General features: G+C 45.8%; 1 protein-coding gene across 2 annotated transcripts; it reads right to left on the bottom strand.

Annotated features, from left to right (window-relative positions):
- Positions 1-795: 795 nt before the first annotated feature.
- Positions 796-22,237, bottom strand: ttbk2a (tau tubulin kinase 2a). Of its 2 annotated transcripts, XM_068580255.1 has the most exons (16): positions 21,915-22,237; positions 17,745-17,941; positions 16,230-16,377; positions 14,740-14,813; positions 13,113-13,253; positions 12,841-12,945; positions 12,131-12,196; positions 11,904-11,996; positions 11,661-11,786; positions 11,414-11,571; positions 10,521-10,728; positions 9,646-9,863; positions 8,983-9,562; positions 7,726-8,127; positions 5,866-6,848; positions 796-5,382 (listed from the first exon to the last, which is right to left on the bottom strand). In XM_068580255.1, the coding sequence occupies exons 2-16, from the start codon at positions 17,811-17,813 to the stop codon at positions 4,872-4,874; spliced, it is 3,882 nt and encodes a 1,293-aa protein (XP_068436356.1). In that variant the 5' UTR covers positions 17,814-17,941; positions 21,915-22,237; the 3' UTR covers positions 796-4,871. The 2 variants fall into 2 exon arrangements, with proteins under 2 accessions (XP_068436356.1, XP_068436357.1); XM_068580256.1 differs by lacking the exon at positions 7,726-8,127.
- Between the last annotated feature and the right edge of the window lie 177 nt (positions 22,238-22,414).

Genomic DNA, 22,414 nt, shown 5'->3' with positions numbered 1-22,414 from the left:
GCGGGGCTAGCGAGTACGCATGCGCGTAATGCGTATGACGTAGGTCAACCACGTGGCCAGCCAATGGGAGCTGAAAGTCGTTTAGTTTGAGATGAGTTTTCTTTTTGTTTGACACTTTATAAATATATTTAAATATATCGCTAGTAGAAATAATATATATCGCAATATTATATTTTTTTAAAACTGGCAGATGACTCAACTTTATTCTTGAAAAAGTATTTACAGGTGAAACCAGCAATTCAAATTATTTATTTATTTAAACGTCACGTCTCTAAATACAAACATTTAACTTATTTGCCTTAAAAAGTAGTGATTTAACTTATAATGACATACCTATAAAGAAAAATGGCAATTACTAAAATAAAGGTAGAAAATAAATGTCATCTTTAGTTACAAAGAGCTCTCTTATCTAAAGCTGAAAGCATCTGTTTGTTCATGGTGATGTTTGTTTAGTGGAGTAACTTTGCCAAGAATATTCTTTGGATAAAAGGTTCATTCATTGCACAAATATTACATATTAGGAATAAGAGGTTTCTTTTAAGATTATTATAACGTTTTACCCCAGAAGAAATGTAAAAATAATTTTGATATAAAAATTGACTTTTTGCACAGGTTGACCTGAAAATGTGACTCATCTTTTTGCATGTCTGTCTGTCAAGGTATAGGATTCTCCTCATTACTTTTCTTAAATGTTTCCCTGTTAAAAATTTGTTTTTCCAAAATTGTAGACGTTTTTGTGTTGCTTGAATCATTTTTTTATTTTATTTTGCATCTTAATCTGATATTTTTGTTCAATCAGTGATGTCAACAGATGATAAACGAAACAGTGCAGTAAATTATAATTTTTTTTAAAACTATACAACTGACTATTACAACCTTTATGTCCTGGTCCGGCAGCCAACATTTCAGGATGACAAAAAAAACCCTGAAACCTTTCACAAGATTCTGTCTGCATGCGGAATGAGTATTTTATTTATAACCAGTTTATAAAAATAAAATACAAAATAATTTTAAAACCAAAACCAAAAAAAACACTGTACAAGGCATTGATATGATACAAATGATAGAATAAACATAAATAATTACAGTTATATACAATGCAAAAAACTCCCACTTGTTACATTCTTTCCTTGGAGACTGTACAGTTACATTTCAAAAACCATGACAAACAGTAAAACACAAAATATCAACCATTAAAAAATCCCGACAATCGAAGTCAAAAAAATGACAGATGGGCAAATTAGCATATGTCACAATAAATCATTTATAAGTTACTAACAAGTAATCTGAAGTTATGCCGTGAGAACCAAAGCGTTCATTAGTTTCCATCTCACCTTTCAAAATAAAATAAAAACATCTTGGTTTGTCCTGTTTGGCCTCCGGTATCTGTTCACACAAATATTCGGCAAAGCTACTATAAATATGACACTTTTCTATGAGCTGGCCACTTTAAAAAGTGACAAAGCAAATCTCATCTGGAGGCTAACACTAGCACTACAACGTCACACCACTTATGTGCAATAATGATTTTTTTTTAAAAACCTGGGAATCTGATTATCTTTTCGACGCCGCAGCACCGTTTCACTTTAGTGTCTGCTCCTCCCCTTTTTCACTGAAGCCTGTTAAGAGTATATAAGTTATGGTTTTTATTTAAATAATGACTTCATATTTTACAGGTATATATACTATTAAAAGTCTGCACTTTGAAAGCTTGAAATATCTTGAAATAGTGAGTTAAAAGAGGGAGGATTCAAAGATCGACCGCTGGCGGGAAAACACATGTAGAAATTGCACGCCCCCTGTTTTCGAGTGCAGACGATTATCACACCTCGAAATGCTGCACTTTGACATTTCCCTCCGACGTTGCTCGACTAACGGCCTCCACTCGAGCCGCAAAAGAGCCGGACGGCACCGCCTTCAGTGGCTTCGGTGTCGGGCTTTGAACCCGATAGTGGGAATGATGTCCAACACAGACAAGGCTCAGTCATCCCTCGCTGATGCACAGAGGGGCAGAGAGGAGACTTTAAGGCGACTGACTGACTGAACGCTGTCTGCCTTCAGGATGAGTCATCATAGCTGCTCCGCGAGGCTATATTGAAGGTAACGGCACACTTTAAACATTTACAATACGCGCCCCACATGTATCGCGTCTCGATTCAAAACCACATCCGCGTTTACTTTATTAAAATATTTGGCAAATGTGCAGCCACACGTACTGCTAACGGCTATTATCAACTGGCGCGTTTTCCTGCGATACAAGTGCATGAAACGCGGTAAAGTCTTTCCTCCTTTGTTATTTTACTGGTTGATTCTTTTTGTGCATCAAGTCAGTTAGTTATAAAAGCCCATTTCCGCCATAAAAAAGAAGAAAAAAGGTCATAATATGACAAAAAAATAACATAATTATGACTCAAAAAATGAAAAAGATGAACAAATAAATAAATAAAAAGTATGACAAAAGATTTTTTTTAACGCATGACAACAACAAAAGTAGGAAAAAAAAAGTCAACTTTCTTTTTTGGGTCATAATGATGACTTTTTTGTGGCGGAAATGGACTTCCATACTCAGGTATGGAAGTTCATTTTCGCTACAAAAAAAGAAGAAAAAAGTCATTATGACAAAAAAAAAAACAATTATGACAAAACAAATATAAATAAAAAGGATAACAAAAAATGTTTTTAAAGTATGACAAAAAAGATTTAAAAAAAAGTTGACTTGAAAAAACAATTCTGACAAAAAATAAATAATAAAAAAAAAGTATGACAACTTTTTTTTTAAAGTATGACAAAAAAATATGAAAAACAATTCTGACTATTTTTTTGCCATAATTATTATTTTTGTCTGTGGCGGAAATGGGCTTCCATAGTTAGTTGCACTAAAAAAAAAAGTTCCAGCGACACAAAAAGTAACGGGGTCGTTGCAGGAAGCGCAGGAAACTAGTCACACATGAGGCGGGAAGACGAATATCAGAGGTGGGAAAGATGGATGATGTCGATATTAAAAAAGTAATGAAGTCACTTCCGGGTTAAAAACCTTCATGAGAATAACACGACGTGTGGAGGGAAGTGCGATGCGGCTTCTTTTACTCACGAGTTGAATCTGCGTTTCCTCTGTTGTGCATGCAAAGAGCAGCATGGGATGGAAGCTGGAGTGCAAGTATCTTACAAGCAGGACGAGTGGGAGGAGTCTCGCTGGGGAATCCTAACTAAATCACACACAAACAGTACTCTGATTCCTTTTCCCTTTGTGCACAAACACACACGTCATCGTTATAAAAGACATTCTGCAGCGCAGGAGGAGCGAAAACAAAAATAAAAACAAAAACGTTCTTGCACTCGGAAGCATGGAACATCATTTTGGTGTTGAGAAATATATATATATGTACATATGGCCTCCGTTTTTCAATATAGCGTTTTGTTTGAGGTCTGAAATTCACATTTCTTTCAAGGTTTTTTTTTTAAACTCAAAACACTGATCGGGTGTGTACACACACACACACACACACACACACACACACACACACACACAGGACAGCAAAGACGTGGTTGTACTTGAAATATTTCCTTTTGTGATTACAAATAGTAGCTACTCAAGTACTTGTCGCTCAAATTGCGGTTGATTTACAAACATTTGTGTTGCTACCTTTTTCTACTTAGAAAGAACACGGGTGAAAAGGGTCGTCGTTTTAAGTCGCTGGCACGAGTCTGCTGTTTTTTTTTTGGCTCCTCTTTTTTTTGTTAGTTTTTGTATGTCTCATTAAAATCAAAAGGAAATCCTAAAAGCTGCCCAAAGTGCCAAGGCACACGCTGAGACAAAACGTCCGTGTCTGAACATCACTCGTCGGTAATGCACCTTGTGTTGCTTTAAGCTCGCTCCTGCTGCCGCCACCGAAACATCCGCCGCACTTCTCGACCCCGCAAAGCCTTTCCCGCCGCGTCGGGACGCGGGTCCGTTCCCTCTCGGGCAACACAGTAGGCACAAAAAGGCGTGCGTCCTCGCGCACTTGACATGATTGATTGTATATATATATATATATATTAAAAAAGAAAGGGAGTAATCCCCCTTATTGATTTTTAAACATTGAAAACGAAAAACGCGAGTGACACGAGAAAACACACACATCCACTATCACGCAGAGGAGGGTGGGAGTCGAAAAAGCGTGGCGAAGCATCAAAATAAATATCTTAATAAATACAATACTGCACACAAATATTCTGGCTTTATGCATTCACGTGTAGCATAAAGTTAATTATCATACCCTGCCCGCAATCTCCGAATGCAGAGGAGACGACCCGAGTTTAGCCTCAGGCTAATATTTAACTTAGCTTTACTGCTATTCCATTAGCATCGTCCAAGCGCATCAATACTGGGGATAAATAAGTCATATTATACGGCGGTGCAGGATGCGTGGAGATAAACAGGGAAGGGATTTATTTATGTGCCCGCTGCCGCAGCTAGCTACTGATTTACAGATGTGCATCGGGTTTAATTTTACTCCATGACGTGATAATATGAAGAAAATGGAGGATGATAGTAAGTTATCTTAAAAGGCGCCATGAGGTTCCGCTGACTCATCACAAAGAGGAGCGTTCAGTATTCAGGGGGTTTTGAAAGACGTTGCTATCGAGTTGCATTCTGGGAAATGTAGGAGCCAACATTTTTGGAGCTCAAAGGACTTAAAAGTAGGTTTTTGATCGGCCTTTTTCCCCTCAAATCTGTCTCTGGGTCCAACAACTTCCTGGAAGTGCAGTACTGCGTCGCTTTGAAGCCGGGCACATGTACATAAATTAATCTGTGTGCAAATAGGAGGAGTGACGGGTGGGAGCACAGCGGGACAAGTGTAAGGTTCAGACAACAACAAAAAAGGCAACTATCTGCTGAGCTTGCTGGAGCACTTCCCCTCCCGGCTGCAGCTTTTCCCCCTGGACAGGTGGAAGGGGCCGGTGCGCGCCTGGCGGCTGCAGCACGTCTCCTGGTGGTGGGCGTGGAAGCGGCGGGGAGGCGGCGAGCCCGAGAAGCTGGGAGGCGAGCGGCTGCGGCCGAGGCAGCCTCCTCCTCTTTCTCCTCCTCCTCCTCCGACGCCGCTATTGCCGCCATTGCCGCCGCCGCGGTGGTCGTGGCGTGAGGGCGAGGAGCTGACGGAGCGCTGCAGGGAGGAGGAGCTGCGCGGCGAGGCGCTGGAGCTGCGGTGGTGGTGGTAGTGGTGGTGGTGCGGGGAGCTCGTCAGGCTGCAGACGCCCGTCCTGGAGCCCCCGTGCTGGGCGGAGGAGCGGTGGTGGTGCAGCGGGGACGAGCCGCGGGAGCCGTGCATCAGCTGGGCGAGGCACGTGAGCAGGTCGGAGTCGCTGTTGCTGCCGGCTCGGATGCGGAAGCGACGAAGCCTGAGCACAAAATGCAGACAAGTCGTGTGTTTCATTATTCTTTAACATTATTCATTATGTTTAATGTTATCAATCAAGGGTCTAATTGTATGGAAGCCCATCTCCGCCACAAAAAAAAATAATGATGTCATAATTTACTTTTTATTTCATAATTACAACTTTATTATCTCATAATTTAGACTTTTTATCTCATAATTAGGACTTTTTATCTTATAATTTAGACTTTTTATCTCATAATTTAGACTTTTGATTTCATAATTAGGACTTTTTATCTCATAATTGGGATTTTTTATAGTTTTAATCTCATGATTTAGACTTTTTATGTCATAATAATGTGTTTTTATCTCATAATTTAGACTTTTTATCTCATAATAATGTGGTTTTATCTCATAAATGAAACTTCTATTTCATAATAATGTCTTTTTATCTCATAATTATGACTTTTTATCTCATCCGCCAAAAAGACGACATTCAACACTCTACCTGCCCTCCGCTGTGGAGCGGCCCGGTGGCTTCCCGGGCGGCGGGCGCGGCAGGAAGTGTGCCGCCAGCTGCTCGGCCGACGACGCCGCCGAGTGGACGGGCCGGGGGATCCTGCTCTTGCGGGACAGAGGGCTGGAGGAGGAGGAGAGGGACGGGGCCTCGTCCGCCTGCCGGTCCGAGCGGGAGCCCATGAGCGAGTCCTCGTCCTGAGAGCGGTCCGAGGCCGAGGACAGCGGGTCCCGGGCGAGGGAGGCCGCCGCCGCCATGGGGCCGCCGCGCCTGTCGGACAGCGACGGCGAGGCGGTGGGAGACGGCGCCGGGCCCTGGTGGCTGGCCTTCTTCTGCAGGAGTTTCTCCTTGGCGGACCCGGCGGGGGCGAGCAGCTCCAGCAGGCTGGAGGGCTCCAGCACCGGGATGCGACTGTGCCTGCGGCTGGGGTCCTTACGGGGGGCGACCGGGGAGGAGGAGGAGGACAGCGGCGGTCCGGCGGTCTGATCGGGGGCGCGGCTAACCACCTCCCCTCTCAGCCGAGGCTCCGGGGAGCCGAGAGCCGGGCCCGCCGAATCCGTCTCGGGGTCTCTCATCAGCCCGGGGAGCGGTCCGTTGCTCGGTTCCCGTTGGCTGTTGAAAGGAGGGGAGGCGTGGCCGTTGGCGAACACGGGGCTGCGAGGGGAGCGCGGCGAGGAAGGCGAGCGCGGGGGAACCGAGTGAGGGGAGCGGGGGGAGGAGGAGGAAGAGGAGGAGCGGCGCGGAGCCGGGCTTCGAGCTCGGTTGCGGGGGTCTCCGTCGACCGGCGTCTCGGCCGGCGGGGGCGAGTCCGCGGGCGTCCCCGGGCGGGACGGCGAGTGGGGGGAGCCGATGTCCGCCGTGCGCTCATGCACCGGCTCGGCGTCGGCCTCGCTGCGCCTCTCCAGCAGGAGGCACTGCGGCGCACTGTCCGATCCCGACTGGGAGGACAGCCCAGAGGGACGCTGAGCCGTCAACTGGAGGGAGGGGAGGAGGAGGAGGATGGGGATGGAGAGACGGGAGGGGAAGGGGAAGAGAAAGACACACGGGTGTTATTTTAAAAAAAAGGCCAACCATACTAAGAGTGGGAATAATATTCTCATTGTCAAGGGCCTGTTGCTGATAGACTACAACATGTCGAGTTGTGCTGTAGTTCTGTAGCAAGAGCCTGATGCAGATGTGTGTGCAAAAAAAAAAAAGAAAAAAGAGAAGTATTTTATAATGTGGGGTAATAAAAAAAAATGGTGATTAGTTTGGCAACAGCATGCAAATACCATAGCTACCGTTATCGGACCGAAACACACACAAGTGCTATGGCAGTGTCAAGTCAAGCTGTGAGTACTAAACCAGCAAGTAGGACAGGAAACGTTCACGCAACTTCGCAGGGGGCTTCAGCGAAGAGAGGGTGAGGAACAAATACAGGGAGAGAGAGAGAAAGAGAAAGATAGAGAGGACAAAGACGATCTGAAACAAAAGAGACCATGCGACCTGTAGTCATGACTCGACATTCCAAACACACATGCCACAATCAGACAAAGACTCCTATTCAGATCACAAGGACACAAGTCCAGACACAAGGACACATCTGACCCCCATGCTCTGTCTGGCCTGCACATATACCCCCCCCCCCTCCACCCTCCACCCTCCACCCTCATGGTTTTCTGGAGAGATCTGCCTGACGACAACACAATAAAAAAGCAAGCCAAATGGAAAACGAAGAAGCCAAAGGAGAAATGGGCAACAAAAACAAACAAAAAAAGGAAACGTCGGGACAGCCGGAGTGCCGCTCCTGACGTGGAGGAAGCCTTTTTGTTTGTTTGTTTGTTTGTAAGGAGGTCGTGACGGGCTCATCACCTGCTGGAGCTGGGCGCGAGTGATGCGTATGACAGAGGGGAACTTGGCGTTGGCGGCGCCCGCCGGGATGGCCGGCAGTTTCCTGCGAGTGGGCGAGCGGGTGCCGGGGGCGGGGTTTGGCGGGAGCGGTAGGGAGGCGTGGCAGCAGGAGGAGGAGGAGGATGAAGAGGAAGGGCGGCCCTGGTTCTGCCGATGCTGCTGCTGCTGCTGCTGCTGCTGCTGCTGCTGCTGCTGCTGGGGGTCGACGGACTGGCTGCGCCTGATGCCCGGCGGGTGGCGCAGCAGGTGCAGCGGGTCCGACAAGGTGGTGAGGAGCGTGTGAGGGCTCGGGGAGCGCAGGGGGGCGGGGCTGGCGGTCCGGATGGCCACCTCCTCGGGCAGGGACGGAGGAGAGGTGGGGAGCTAAGAGAGGGAGGGAGGGAGGAGGAGGAGAGAAGCGGGGAGGGTGGAGAGAGGAGGAAGGGGAGGGTCGTGAGACTGGTGAGGGAGTGAGAAGATGGAGGTGGTGGAGAAGGTGGAGAAGGTATGGCGGAAGTGCTTTTGAGGCAGGACAAGCAGGCGAGGAGCTCGATGTTGAGTCGTCTCCAACGGGTAAAGCGACTCGGGGGAGGATTATAAATATGAAAGGGATGATTTTAGGGAGCCGGGTAGATTTCGGGAAGGCCGAATACGTTATCAACTTGGAGGCAGTTGGAGGAGAGAATGAGGGGAAGGTTACTCCTCCTGTTGCGTAAACAAGCTCCAGGATTACGGAGGGCTGGTTGTAAAAAAAATGTTTTTTAAAAAAAAGGAGCAAAAAAAAGTAATTTAAACGAAGGAAACCAAACCATATTTTGTACTCAAATGATTGAATTTGTGACGTAAATGAAACCAACCAAACGCATAGCAAACGTCTGCAAATGAGATCAAATTCTGCGTGATTATTTAACGCAAATCAATGTGCATTTCAAAGCCAAAAGCTCTCTTTTCTCCCTCCCCCATGCTGTGATCTGATAAAAAAAAATCAAAAAAAGCTCTGCAGTTGTGACACAGATATATATATATATGAGCGGAATAAGCCAGAAGACATCAAGCGGTAACATTTAGCTTTAAACAAGATGCAGCTTGGTGGCGCTGTACTGTATAAAAGCATTCAAGTCCTAAAAGCTACAACTCTTGACTCTTGTACAGCTTTTTAACTTTGTAAAAACGCTGACTACAGTCAGTATCCTGTACGCCATGTATATGTGAGATGGCCTTCAGATGAAAAGGGCCTACCTGGGTGAGGACTCCCTCGGCCAGAGCTTCGGCCGGGCTGGTTGGCGTGGCGGGCGGCAGATCCCCGACGGGGCCCACGCTGAGCTCCAGCTTGTCCGCTTTAGCGCTCCCCTTGGAGGACGCCGCGCTTTCTTGTTTAGCTTTAGCGGGGTTAGCGCTCGCGTAGCCGCGCTCCCATGCGGGTGACCCCGGCTGGAGCACCTCTGGCTCCTCCTCATCCTCCTCCTCCTCCTCCGAGGGGCTGGTGGTGACCTTGTTTCCCGGAGAGCCGCCGGGCCGCTCCACCATGACCCACTCCCTCGAGTCGACGTCCTGCCTCTCGGAGCTCAGGTTGAGGGCCACGAAGCCGCCGCTGATGACGGCCGCCCCGTCCCCGTGCTCCTGAGACCCGCAGGAGGCCGGTTTGGGCGACCCGCCGCCGGACAGGAACTCCTCGTCGTAGTGCCAGACGCGATCGGGGCGCTCCCCGGCGGGTTCGGCTTGCGGGACGACTGGGGCGCCGCCGTCGGCCTCCTTCTCCTGGTGCTGGACGGCGAGCGGCGGCTGCTGCTGCTGCTGCTGCTGCTGCTTCTTCCCGGAGCTGAAGGGACGCAAAAGATGCAAACACTCACTTTTTTTTTTAGAGAAACTGATGAAACCGATCGGGGGACTCGAGAGACGTACCAGGCCTCCAGGAAGCGCTCCGGACTGGGCTTGGCCTCGAGGGCAACCCTCCTCTCCTGCTCGAAACTGTGAATGTTGCGCAGCTTCCTCAGCAGGGCGCCCTCGCGGTCCGAACACGCCACCTCGGACTGCAGTTTGACCGGGGAGCCCAGGCTCGGCCCAGCGTAGGGGCTCTGGTGCCCGAGGTTGCCCTGGTTGTTGCCGTGTTCCTCCTCCGCCTTTTTTTTTTAAGGGGAAAAGCAGTTCGGAGTTCGTTAGCAAAAAAAAAAATAATATGAAAAAATAAACAAATTAAAATGTATGAACTTTTTTTTTTTTTTAAAGTATGACAAAAAATAAATATGAAAAAAATAAATAAATAAGAAGTATTTAAGTATGACAAAAAAATAAACATGAAAAAATTAACTTTTTTTTTTTAAGTATGACAAAAAAAGAACTTTTTTTTTAAGTATGACAAAAAAAGTATGAACTTTTTTTTAAAGTATGACAAAAAAATTTTTTTTTAAAGTATGACAAAAAAATAAAGTATGAACTTTTTTTAAGTATGACAAAAAAACATTTTTTTAAAGTATGACAATTTTTTTTTGAAAGTATGACAAAAAAATAAATAAATAGTATGACAAAAAGAAATTTATGAAAAAAAAGTTGACTTTCTTTTTTATTGTCATAATAATGACTATTTTTGTGGCTGAAATGGGCTTCCATACATGTCACTAAAAGAAGAAAAAAAACATATTTATCTGGTTCTCTATTGGATGCAACACACAGCAACAGGAATGTGAGTAGAAATAGAATCACTTTCATAAGTTTTACTGCTTTTAAATAGTTTGAGAGCATCTCGAGGGGCCGACAGAAAACCCCGCCCCGCGCCATACCTTCCAGATCGCCGAGCGGATGCGGTTGCGGTTGCGGTCCAGCTCCTCCCAGACGTCGGCCTCCTGGTTGCGGTGCGGGTGGAGCGGCGAGCCCGGCAGGCGCTCCGGAGCCGGGTTGTTCTCCGCGTCGCTGAGCTGCTCGTCCTGCAGGACCTCTTCGGTGTTTTCCCTCGCCAGGTCGCCGGGGATCAGGGAGGCGTTCGCCATACTAAAGGGAAAAGTGTGGAGTTTCAACCCGCTGCCGGAGTCCATATACACTCCATACTTTACATTATATTACATTACATGTCATTTAGCTACATAATAAGTGCATTCAACCGTGAGTGCCAACTCACTTACACGTCTATTACTGTTTCTGTTGCGCCCCACTTTGGAGGAAGCAAAATGTTCGCGCCCCACCGCCCCGACAACATGGGAACAAAACGGTCCAACTTTTTGAGACTCCTCCATCCGTGCTTTTTTAATTAATACATTAAAGAAAATGTAAATCCCTTTCAAGTAAACCAGATTGCTCCATCTGACAAAAACTAATAACATGTGCAGTCACTTTATTAAAACAATGCAAATAAAGTTATATATGTGCAAAAAATAACTCATATTTGGCAAAAAAAGATGACCAAGGAAGCCGGTTGGATCCCTGTTTTCTCCCCATAGTTTCATGTTGAAGTGCCCTTGAGCAAGACAGTGAAGCCCCAGAGCTTTACAGCAGCACAAAGCTCCTTCATTACTAAGGATGATGGGTAAAATGCAGAGAATAATCCCCCCACTGTGGGATTAATAAAGGATTCATCTGCATCTGCCTGCCTGCAATACCTCTGCGCCCCACTAGAGGGCCGCGCCCCACAGTTTGAGAACCACTGAGCTAAAGGACGTTTGTTGGCGGTCCAGCGTACCCCATGTGCGCCGGAGTGAGGCGCGTGTGATGCTGCGGCGTCGTGGCGACGGCGATGATCGTCAGCGTGCCGTCGGTGCCGGTGCGCTCCCAGTCGTAGGGGTCGTTCTCCACCACGTTGTAGGTTTTCATGCTGTTGTCGAACACCGACATCAGCAGCTGCGGACGACACGGAATAAACGCGTTTTTAAAAAAAAAAAGGGTCTCGGACACGTATCGACCTTTCTTCATCCCTCTGAATTGTCCACCTGGTAGTCCGGCTTGGTGAAGTAGTCGAGGCTGGCGATGTGCTCCAGGAACACGCCGAACTCCGCCGGCAGGTGTTTGAGCATCAGGCGGTGGTCGTAAGTATCCTTCAGCTTCCCCACATGTTCCTGGGAGCAAACACACACACACACACACACTCTCCTGTCACATCTCATCACCCACAGCTGCACAGGCGAGGCCGGTTTAGTTCCCCGTGGAGGAGAGGGATTATTGTCCGTCCTCACTTTGTCCTTGATCTTCCTCCACGGCAGCTGACCGACCAGGAACTCCACCAGCATGTAGAAGAGGGACCACAGGTCATCGTGGCGGCCCATCTCCTGCAGAGTCAAACATTAAAACATTAAATCAATCAGTTTCAAATGGAGGAAAAAAGAGAAGGTTGTGTAACGCACTTAAAGGGACACAAAACTGGTCACGCGACAGCTGTGGCGCAGGGTGGAGGGACACTGACCTTATTCTTGTGCGCGTTGACCGATGCGTAGCGGACCGTTCCCCTGAACCCCGCCACCGGCCGCGGCTGGCACACAAAGACAGAGAAAAAGGGCATTAAATGCTAATGTGGATGTATTTGAATTTATAGATTTTCAGCCAAAAATAACACACAAATGGAAAGAAACTAGGTGTATTTTCACTAAACTCTCTCAGCCTTAACATTTAACCTGCAATAAATAAATCAAACCCATGATTAAGCATATTTTTGTGAACTAAAAATAAATACTTAGAACTGAATATTTTCTATTTTTATTTGGAATTTTAGTGTTTAAAACTGTTTCAAGTGAAAATGAATACATATTTATACACTGTGTGTGTACACTGACTACGTTTACATGCACATATTCTCTTCAATGTCTTTTTTATGTGTATCTTCTTTATTGTATATTGTGTATGTATATAAGTATGAAGACACACATGGCCAATAAAGCTGATTCTGATAAATACATAGTAATCAGATTCAGGAAATAGTTTCATTTTAGTGAGATTGATCACATTTTCTGAGAAATTGTTATCAATTTAGACAATTGTGTATCAGGATGTCGATGAATGATCACACTGAATCGTACCTAATACATCGGCATTGACGAGTACGGCTTTTAGCTCAGTATATCATATATATATATATATATATGTATATATATATACGTAGTGGAGGAGGGCACTTACGGGTCGGACCTCCTGGCAGGAGTTGGTGAACTGACGAGCCAGACCGAAGTCCAGCATGTAGCAGGTCCGACAGGTGCTCGGGAAGCGACCCATCGCGAAATTGGACTGAGGCGGTAAAACAGGAGGCGATGGTTAAAAATACTGACTCGGCAAAACGATGCGAGAGGCCAGTCATAAAAACAAAGCGCTAGAGTCATAAACGCCGGCCCAGGCTGCAGGAATACACATATTCTCATTACAGGTGATGCAATCAGAGCCGAGCAGCGACTCACCGGTTTGATGTCGCGGTGCAGGAAGCCCACCGAGTGGATGCTCTCGATGGCCTCCAGGATCTGGCGGCCCAGACGCAGCGTGGTGCTGATGCTGAAGGTCCCTCGGGTCATGCTCCTCCTCAGGTCGGCCAGGTTACGACCCTGAGAAGAGCACGTGTACGACGTCAGTTAGTCCGATAAATAGTCCCCCCCTTTAGTGTGTCTCACATACATGGAAGCCCATTTCCGCCACAAAAAAAAGAAGAAAAGAAATTATGACTCTTTTTTTGTCATATTTTTTTATTTTTTGCAAAAAAGTATGACAAAAAAAATATGACCAAAAAAAAAGTATGACAAAAAAAAGTATGACCAAAAAAAAAGTATGAAAAAAAAATTATGACCAAAAAAAAGTATGACCGAAAAGAAATTATAACCGAAAAAAAAGTATGACCCAAAAAAAAAATTATGACCAAAAATAAATTATGACCAAAAAAAAAGTATGACCAAAAAAAAAAATTATGACCAAAAATAAATTATGACCAAAAAAAAAGTATGACCAAAAAAAAAGTATAACCCAAAAAAAAGTATGACCAAAAAAAGTATGACCAAAAAAAAGTATGACCAATAAAAGTATGACCAAAAAAAAAAGTATGACCAAAAAAAAAAGTATAACTCAAAAAAAGTATGACCAAAAAAAAAGTATGACCAAAAAAAAATTATGACCAAAAAAAAGTGTGACCAAAAAAAAGTATGACCAAAAAAAAATTATGACCAAAAAAAAGTGTGACCAAAAAAAAAGTATGACCAAAAAAAAAGTATGACCAAAAAAAAAGTATGACCAAAAAAAAAAGTATGACCAAAAAAAAAAGTATGACCAAAAAAAAAAGTATGACCAAAAAAAGTTTGACCAAAAAAAAAAGTATGACCCAAAAAAAAGTATGACCAAAAAAAAAAGTATGACCAAAAAAAGTTTGACCAAAAAAAAAAGTATGACCCAAAAAAAAAGTATGACCAAAAAAAAAGTATAACCCAAAAAAAAGTATGACCAAAAAAAGTATGACCAAAAAAAAGTATGACCAATAAAAGTATGACCAAAAAAAAGTATGACCAAAAAAAAAGTATGACCAAAAAAAAAAGTATAACTCAAAAAAAGTATGACCAAAAAAAAAGTATGACCAAAAAAAAGTATGACCAAAAAAAAATTATGACCAAAAAAAAGTGTGACCAAAAAAAGTATGCCAAAAAAAAAATTATGACCAAAAAAAAGTGTGACCAAAAAAAAGTATCACCAAAAAAAAAGTATGACCAAAAAAAAGTATGACCAAAAAAAAAAGTATGACCAAAAAAAAAAGTATGACCAAAAAAAAAAGTATGACCAAAAAAAGTATGACCAAAAAAAAGTATGAGAAAATAAAGTATGACAAAAAAAAATATGACCAAAAAAAAGTATGACCAAAAAAAAAAAAGTATCACCAAAAAAAAGTATGACCAAAAAAAAAAAAGTATCACCAAAAAAAAGTATGACCAAAAAAAAGTATGACCCAAAAAAGTAAAAATCATAAATTATCACAAAAGATGTTTCAATGATTCATAAACCAGATGAAATCGAGCGCTCGTGAGGCTCTAGGTTTTCTACGTTTGCACCGACCTGCAGCTCCATCACCACGTAGTTGAAGCGGTCGTTGCGGCCGCATCCCACAAAGCGGCACACGTGGTCTTTACCTGAGGAATGAAAGAGGAGAAGAAGAGTTTCAGGAGGAGGAGAAGGAGGATAAGGAAGAGGAAAAGGAGGAGGAGGAGGAGGAGGAAGAGGGGGAGGAGGAGGAGGAGGAGGCGTGGTCACTCCCCAGCCTGCCGTGTGAATCAGGATGACGTGCGTGTTCATATTCCTCTGCCCTCTGCAGCATCACCGGCCTCCCCGTGCGACCAGCATGATGATTTATAGGCTGCAGCAGCTTTAAACATGTGCATGAATTTGGCATGTGTGTGCGTGTGTGTGTGAGTGAACAAATGTGTGTGTGTACTCTGAAAGGACTTTGCTGCACTGGCAGCTGGACTGCAGCCACACCCCGAACCCTCCAGCACACAGCGAATGCAAACCGATTCCATCGGAACCTCCACGCTAAAAAAAACGCTACTTTTTTTAAACGCGACATTCCGAAACGATCCAATTTGACACAAAGAAGCTATTATTAGCTCGATGCTACCCGCTAGACTTCTTATAGAGGCCCTTAAGGCTGATGTTTACTCTTTAACAGCTGGGCGGGTTCAGCTCGTCTCAAGTTACAGGCCGGTTCCCTCAGGAAGCAACAAACCCGTGGTGCCCGAGGCCGCGGCCATTAGACGGCAAACATGATCCCGGCACATTGATTTTCTTCTCGGGAGGTCGACAGAGAGAGAGAAAACATGGAGGCGTAGTGGTCAAAAGGCAGGAAGGAAGAGGGGAGGGGGAAGAAGATACGGTTAAAAAAAAGGAGATAAGAGTGAAGCTACACAACCCCCTCTGGAGGAGCTCTCTCGTGTTGGACATGTACTTCCTCTGGCACTGCCATCTGAAACTTTTACACTCAAACTCACCATATTGTACTTTCAGATTCGTCGGATAATCTATAATCGATGCACAAAGGCGAGGCAGATGTATTTGTATTGCACCTTTCAACAACAAGGTGACTCAAAGTGCTTCTAAAAGCATCAAAACATAAATGCAGAACACATTTAAAAGCAACAAAACGTTCCTTGTGTCCTTATTTCCTCGACTAATACTGTGAGCGAGCACGAGGAACCCGTGACTCCGGTTACCAGAGGCATCAACGGACCAGACGGATTAGAACGATAAGAGTCCCACGAGTGTCCCTTTGTCCTATTTAAACTCTTTATTCTTTCATCTAAATCCCTACCAGTGGACACTTATTCTCTTCCCCCCCTTTACAAACACCGTCCACAAGCACGATATGTCCCAGAGAGAAATTATTGACAGAAAATGTCTTCTTAGCATTTGCTTCTCTTCCCGGGAATCGATCCAGCGGGTGTCCTGTTTTCAATAGGTCAACGGGCCGAGAGGTAGAGGGGAGGGGGGGGTCGATCGATTCCCAGAAACGTAACCGAATCCCAGCCGAAAAATCCATTTCGGCGACTCACCCTGGAGCTTCTTGAGCACGGCGACCTCCATCTTGAGCACCTGTTTGGGCTGCTGCGCCGACTCCACCTTCAGCGCCACGCTGACGCGCGTCAGCAGGTCCACGGCCTCGTAGATCTCCCCGAAGCCGCCGCCCCCGATCTTCTTCGCCTAAAGGGGGGGAGGACAGTGAGGAAGATGAACATGTTCAGCTCGCTCTCCTCAGGGAGGTCTGGGGGTCAAGGTCAGCCACAGAAGCGCCGCGGTACGGTTAGCATGTTGCTCTGAAACTAGCCAGTGAGCTTCAGTGTTTATTTCATATCTCTCATTAGCTCATTAAATATGAATATGAAGTTCAAACCAGTGTTTTTCTACCTCTAAATAGTTTGTGCACGTGTGAAATCCAGAAAGATTCATGCACTTTCTCAGTGGGATTGCAGCAAATGTTGAAAAATTACCGTGCTGTTTTTGTTTTTGACTAAATCCTGAATAATTCAACTTTCTTTTCAGGTTAATAGCAAGGCTGCAACAAATACTTTATTTTTATTTCAGATTAACTAACTATTTTCTTTGTTTGATCTGTTTAATGCAAGAAAAAAAGAAAATGGCTGATCATTTACAGTCCAAAAACCTAAAAAAAAAGAAATTTACCATCACAAAAGGCCAAGAAGAAAAGCAGAAAGCATTGTGAGACCTTTTAGCTTGAAAGATGACCTTAGACATTAAATATAATCTGCACCTATCAAAATATTTGCAGATTATTTTTCCTTCTGATCGATAAATTGACGTGTCGCTTCATTTCCACCTGAGCTTCCACCTCTAAACACTTCCTGTGCAGATAGCGTTTGCACAGACGAAGGCCTAAAGCCGGAAGAAATGCTTTCTTCTCCTTCAAATTGCCCCCTAACAGTTCTACCTTTTACCTCTAAAAAGATGCTAGCGGAGCTTTAATTCCTCCCACGTGTCCTTCACTGTCCTCCACACACACACACAAACACACACACACACTAGCTGTCTTGTGTCGCGCTACTGGGCTAAAGTCGTGGGATTATCTGCGGCGTTCTTATGTAACTCGGCTTCTCAGAAGGCAGGAAGTGTTGCCAGGTTGCCAGGAAGGAATAATGGCCTCGCGTGCCACCCGTCGGGCCAGCTGCTGCTGCTGCTGCTGCTGCTGCTGCTGCTGCTGCTGCTGCTGCTGCTGCTGCTGCTGCTGCTGCTGCTGCTGCTGCTGCTGCTGCTGCCTATAGCACACTGCACCGACGCAAATAGCCACACGAGCTATTTTAGGATCCCCTGTTCTGCAGCAGCCCGACCTGGACCGAAAGAGGCACATACACCCCCCACCCCCTCGCCTCCCTGAAACTGTCCGTCCCAACAGGTTAGACAGAGGGAAGGCATTGTTTGTGGTGTGGACAAAGAGATGTTGTTTGTGGCGTTGGGGGTCGGTTGGCGACGGGGCCGGGGACAAACACACACACACACACACACACTCCGCCTACTGTCGCCCCCCCACCGCCCCCGAATGCGCCGTCACTCACCACTTTCCATCGCTCCTTGACCAGGGAGAGCACGCTCAGGATGTCGACTTGCTCCGCTCCCCCGCTCATCCCGCCGTCTGCGGACCCGGGACGCTGTCCTCACTGCTTTTCCTCCACCCTCCTCCACCCTCCTCCCTCCACCCTCCTCCAGCAGCCTCAGACTGGGCCGGGCATTTTTTGGGCCTTGATGGAGAACCCTACGGAAGACAAAAGACGCACAAAAGCTGTCAGAGATCATTGGACCACTTTCAAGGGATCTTGAGATCATGTTTCAAGGAAGTTTTCATGAAGTTGAAGATGTAAAAAAAATTTTTGGGGTGGTTTGACCATGTGAAAGTTTGAAAGTGTCCCCATGCAGTTGACAGACAACATTACCCCCCCCCCCACCACCACCACCACCACCACCACCAAGGATTAGTAGCTGGAGCGTTGTGATACTCGGCTATCGCTGCAGCTGCCACACCTGCTGCCGGCAGCTGCCCCTCCAGACACACTCGCCACGCCAAAATCGCAGGCGAAAGTCTTGAATTACATAAAAAAAAGGCTTCAACTCGGTGTCATTTTTCACAGCCGTTTATCTTCTGTGTCAACAACCAAGAGGCAGGTCTTATAAAGAAGTGAGATATAAGGAGACTGTTTACTTTTGCATCAGCTCTAGTTATGGGGGATAATTTAGATATATATATAATCCCATACTGTGCCATATGTGTTGTATAAGTACACCGATGTTCATCATTTACTTGTGATCTTAATTCAAGGCTACAGAAACGTGAGGTAACAAGAAATATTGGTACCACTTTTTGAAAAGTCTCCTGTTATGAAAGGTTTGTAAGTTGGCTGATTATTTGTATGGTTTATTAATGGTTAATAGATTATTTACTAACGCTTTATAGATTCATTATAAACTATAAACAAACTCCAGATGGTGAAGTTCATATCCTTTCTATTTAGTCACAGATGGATATCACATTAATAAATACTTGTGGGTTACTTGCTCTCCAAGAGGCCATAAAGTCTGCATTTAAATATGTTAATAAATTGGTTAAATTGGTTCATTTTGGTCCAGATTCTCTGCAGGTTTCTTTTCCAGAAGGCGAGGAACTGAAAAAGCTCAAAAAGACATCTGTCCTGGCAGATTTTTCTGCTACCTGACAACCCAAAAGTTGTTCTTATTCATTAAAACATGAGTAAATTGTTCATAATAACGCATAATTTTAAACTTTATAAAGGTGTTTCATCAGACTTGTTGTCATTGTGGTTCAAGCGGTCTGCACAGCGAGCATCAAATGGAGTTTCCCCTGCAGAAGTTGTGTTTGTTGTGTACTACACAACGGATGAGCGTTCCTCTGAGAGCGCACGCCACGACAGCGTCCTTCAGTCTGGCTTCAAAACGCTCAAAACAAACCCAGCAACCCCGACTCGTCATTCAGCGCACGGCGTCCGCGGTTATGCAACCGGCCTTCAAAATCACTATTCGGTTACGGGGCATGATCCCAAGACATCAAGGAGGCAATCAATCCCATCATGCACCAGGGGTCGAGGTTCGGGAGATGGCAAGAGGGAGCAGAGCGTGGTTAGACTGGATAACCGTGAGATGACAAGCGTGAGACATGACCCAGGGTGAGAGTCGTGGACGAGGAGAACTCTACGAGTCTGTTGGACGACATGTCTGCTCGTTATGAATCTCTCCTCCAGACATATTGTTACTCCGACAGTGTGTGAGCTGTCTCAATGTCTAGACGTGTGTGTGACTGTGAACAAATGTCAACATATAGATGTCATTTAATGCATCTGCATAACCAACAACCTGTTTATATTTTCATTTTCCTTTTAAAAACCTGGCAGAATGAGCGATCGTTGTAAAAAAACTGTAAATCATAGCTTGTTTTATGAAGAAAAAAAACAAAAAAACTGCTGTATGTGGATGTATTGAACACCATAAGTAATAGTGAAATAAATGGTTTGGAAAACTCAAAGATGCGCACATCTTTGAGTTTTGTAAAAAAAAAAATGCTGTGGTTAAAATACCGACAATGCTAGCAGCCATGCTACTTAGGGACACTAGTGCTTTTGAAGCTAAATGCTAACGTCAGCGTGATGCTCAGAATAACAATAACATGCTAATGTCCAGCAGGTTTATGTACACGGTTTAGCATGTTAGCATACCATGCTAACATAAATAGATGGACGTTTTTAGAGTGACAGAGATTCCCAGAGGAGACACGAGGAGCAGAAGTTGGATTTAATAAAGTTTTTTTTCCAGCCTAAACTGAACCAAACTTCTATAAAAGTCTCTTTTGCGTCAGTGTTTCTCCTCGTGTGCGAATCTTTATTCCGACACGGAGAAACCGAGCGAGCTGTCTTCTTGACGTCATATTTATCAGTGAAACAGCAGAAAACATGCTGTATACAAGACTATTTTTGACCACAGAGGGAGGAGGGAGACTCGTTTAATAACCTCTGCTGCGAGCCGGGCGTCCAAACTTCAAGGTCACCTCCCGTTCCAGTGTTTTCCTTCTTCCACGGCGGAAAAAGAAATACGAGTTCTGTCACTTCTGAGCTATCAGGACACGATGAGACATTTTCTCCTTCTTGTTTTTTTTGTTGCTTTTTTTTTTTAAAGGATGAGAGAGACGGCTGACATTCAACCTCCACGCCTCAGAGTGTGAAGGTGAGAAACACTTCTCTCGACAGGAAAAGTGGGAGATGGAGAGGAAAGGCGCTTCCTTCTTTTAAGGTCAAAAGTCTGGATGAGTGAGTCGAAGCCGCCTCGTGTGTGCGTCCGAACAGCCGGAGATACAACCTGTCAATCAATCCGGCCCTACACTGCACATAAGAAAGCCACTTTCCCCAACACACACACACACACACACGTGCACTCCAACACAAGCACACTGCATGGCTGCACACACACGCTGTGACTAATATCACACCTCACAGAGAGCCTGTTCTTCCTCCTCCTCCATACGAACCACCATCAATGAATAAATAATAATAATAAAACACAGCTCAGGAGGAGCAGACTTGGGACCAGAACTGAAACCCATCTATGACGACCGGCTGCCCGTCTCATCAGGATGAATCCCCCCCCCTCTCCCTCCTCCTCCCCCGCACACCCCCACTCCATCCTCCTGCATCTCCACGCCGACGATGCTGCAGTGCCTTTTTCTCCCCATTTGCTGACTGCAGCTTTGTCGTCGCCTCTTGCCCTTTTGGGTCTTCACATCATAAAAAGCATTATGAAAATGTCAGTGCGTGATCCCCCCCATCGCTCCAACAACGACACGCAGCGTTCCTCCTCCTGCTTGCTGGAGATGTGTTGCCTGTAAATATTGACAGAAAGCACACAGAGCAATCTCGTGCATGCACGTGCAACTACACACAGCTCCAGTGAGGTTATGCCTCCGACTGTATAAGAATCAAAACGTGCGCCTCATTTTCTGGCTGGAGGGTTTTGGACTTGTTGGGCTGCTGCCGGATGCAATGAGTGTCATGGTCTGACGACTTGTGTTTGCAGGACGAGCCCTGGAGAGGAGCCAGCGTGGGGAGGCCCTCCACACACACACTCACAGTCACAGCTTGGATGAAACTGATCCCGTCTGCAGAAGCTGTGAAGGACGAGTGTGAGTGCATCATGGCATGAAGGCTGCATGAGCAACTTTAAACGTTGCACAGCCTCAAATTCAATTCAGAAGACATTTGTGCAACGACAAAAAAAAAAAGAAGCAAAACATCTGATCTGTTGTTTCCAATGGGATGTGACAGGTACACACACAAGCTGCAGCACTGACTGTCACAATCCAGATACATCTGTGGAGGCAGCTGTCACGCTGGTCCCCCCGCGTGAACCCGCCTGGCCCCCCCCGCGTGAACCCGCCTGGCCTTCCTTTCCTGCAGTGGACGCGGGGCCGGTTTTTGGAGAGCTGTTGCATTACAAGCACAGATAAGATTTACTCAGGCGCGTCCACGCACATCACCCGGCCGTCCACGCGACCTCATCCGCTGGCATTAAAAAAACCGCTCATGACAGCAGCGTGCGGGGTTAACGCAACGCAACGCACATATGCAGCCAGCCTGCAGGCGAGCATGCGAGTCGGGTTGGGTAGGGGGAGGAGATTACCGCACGGCACGGCACGGCACGGGTCGGCCTCCGGATTTGTGGATCCTTACCTCGGGTCTTTGCTGCCGATCCTGGATCCGAAAGGAGAGCCCGGGTGTGGTTACAAAAAAGCCTGCACGTTGGAGGGCGGCGAGGACGACGTCGAGCGGAATCCCATCTCGCGAGCGAACCCGGCCACGAAGAACAGTTTTTTTTTAAAATTGTCGCTTAGAAATAAATAAATGTGTAAAAATAATAATAATAAAAGAGCGAAACACGTCCGAGTGCGATGGGCCGTCCCTTTTCTCCTCTCCTTCTGCCTGTCACCTCAGCATCTCTCTCGGTCGCTGCGGATCCGTGACGTGACGCTTCTCTCTCTCCGTGTGTGTGATGATCATCAGCCTTCCTTGCGGGCGCGGGCACGATTCGATCGCCCCTCGCAACAAGCCTCGGGAGCGCGCACCGGGGACTTAAAAAAAAAAAAAAAGCTCGTTCGCATGCAATGCGCGCGCCCCCTGTTCACGGTCACAGATCGTTTTTTTTTTTGTTTTACAGCTTTACATATTTTGAC

The sequence above is a fragment of the Clinocottus analis genome, unplaced genomic scaffold (genome assembly GCF_023055335.1).
Source record: "Clinocottus analis isolate CAN_PGR_092001 unplaced genomic scaffold, fCliAna1.0.p SCAF_17, whole genome shotgun sequence".
Classification (NCBI taxonomy): Eukaryota; Metazoa; Chordata; class Actinopteri; order Perciformes; family Cottidae; genus Clinocottus; species Clinocottus analis.
The sequence above is the reverse complement of the archived record's forward strand: the minus strand, read 5'-3'. Positions and strand labels throughout refer to the sequence as shown.

Bases quoted from the DNA above. Each gene is read 5' to 3' on its own strand.
- ttbk2a (XM_068580255.1), bottom strand. From the start codon at position 17,813: ATGAGCGGGGGAGCGGAGCAAGTCGACATCCTGAGCGTGCTCTCCCTG. The intron at 11,787-11,903 runs GTGAGGACGGAC...GTTTGCTCCCAG, and splicing joins GGAGGAAGATCAAGGACAAA to GAACATGTGGGGAAGCTGAA. The intron at 9,563-9,645 runs GTACGTCTCTCG...GCGTCCCTTCAG, and splicing joins GAGCGCTTCCTGGAGGCCTG to CTCCGGGAAGAAGCAGCAGC.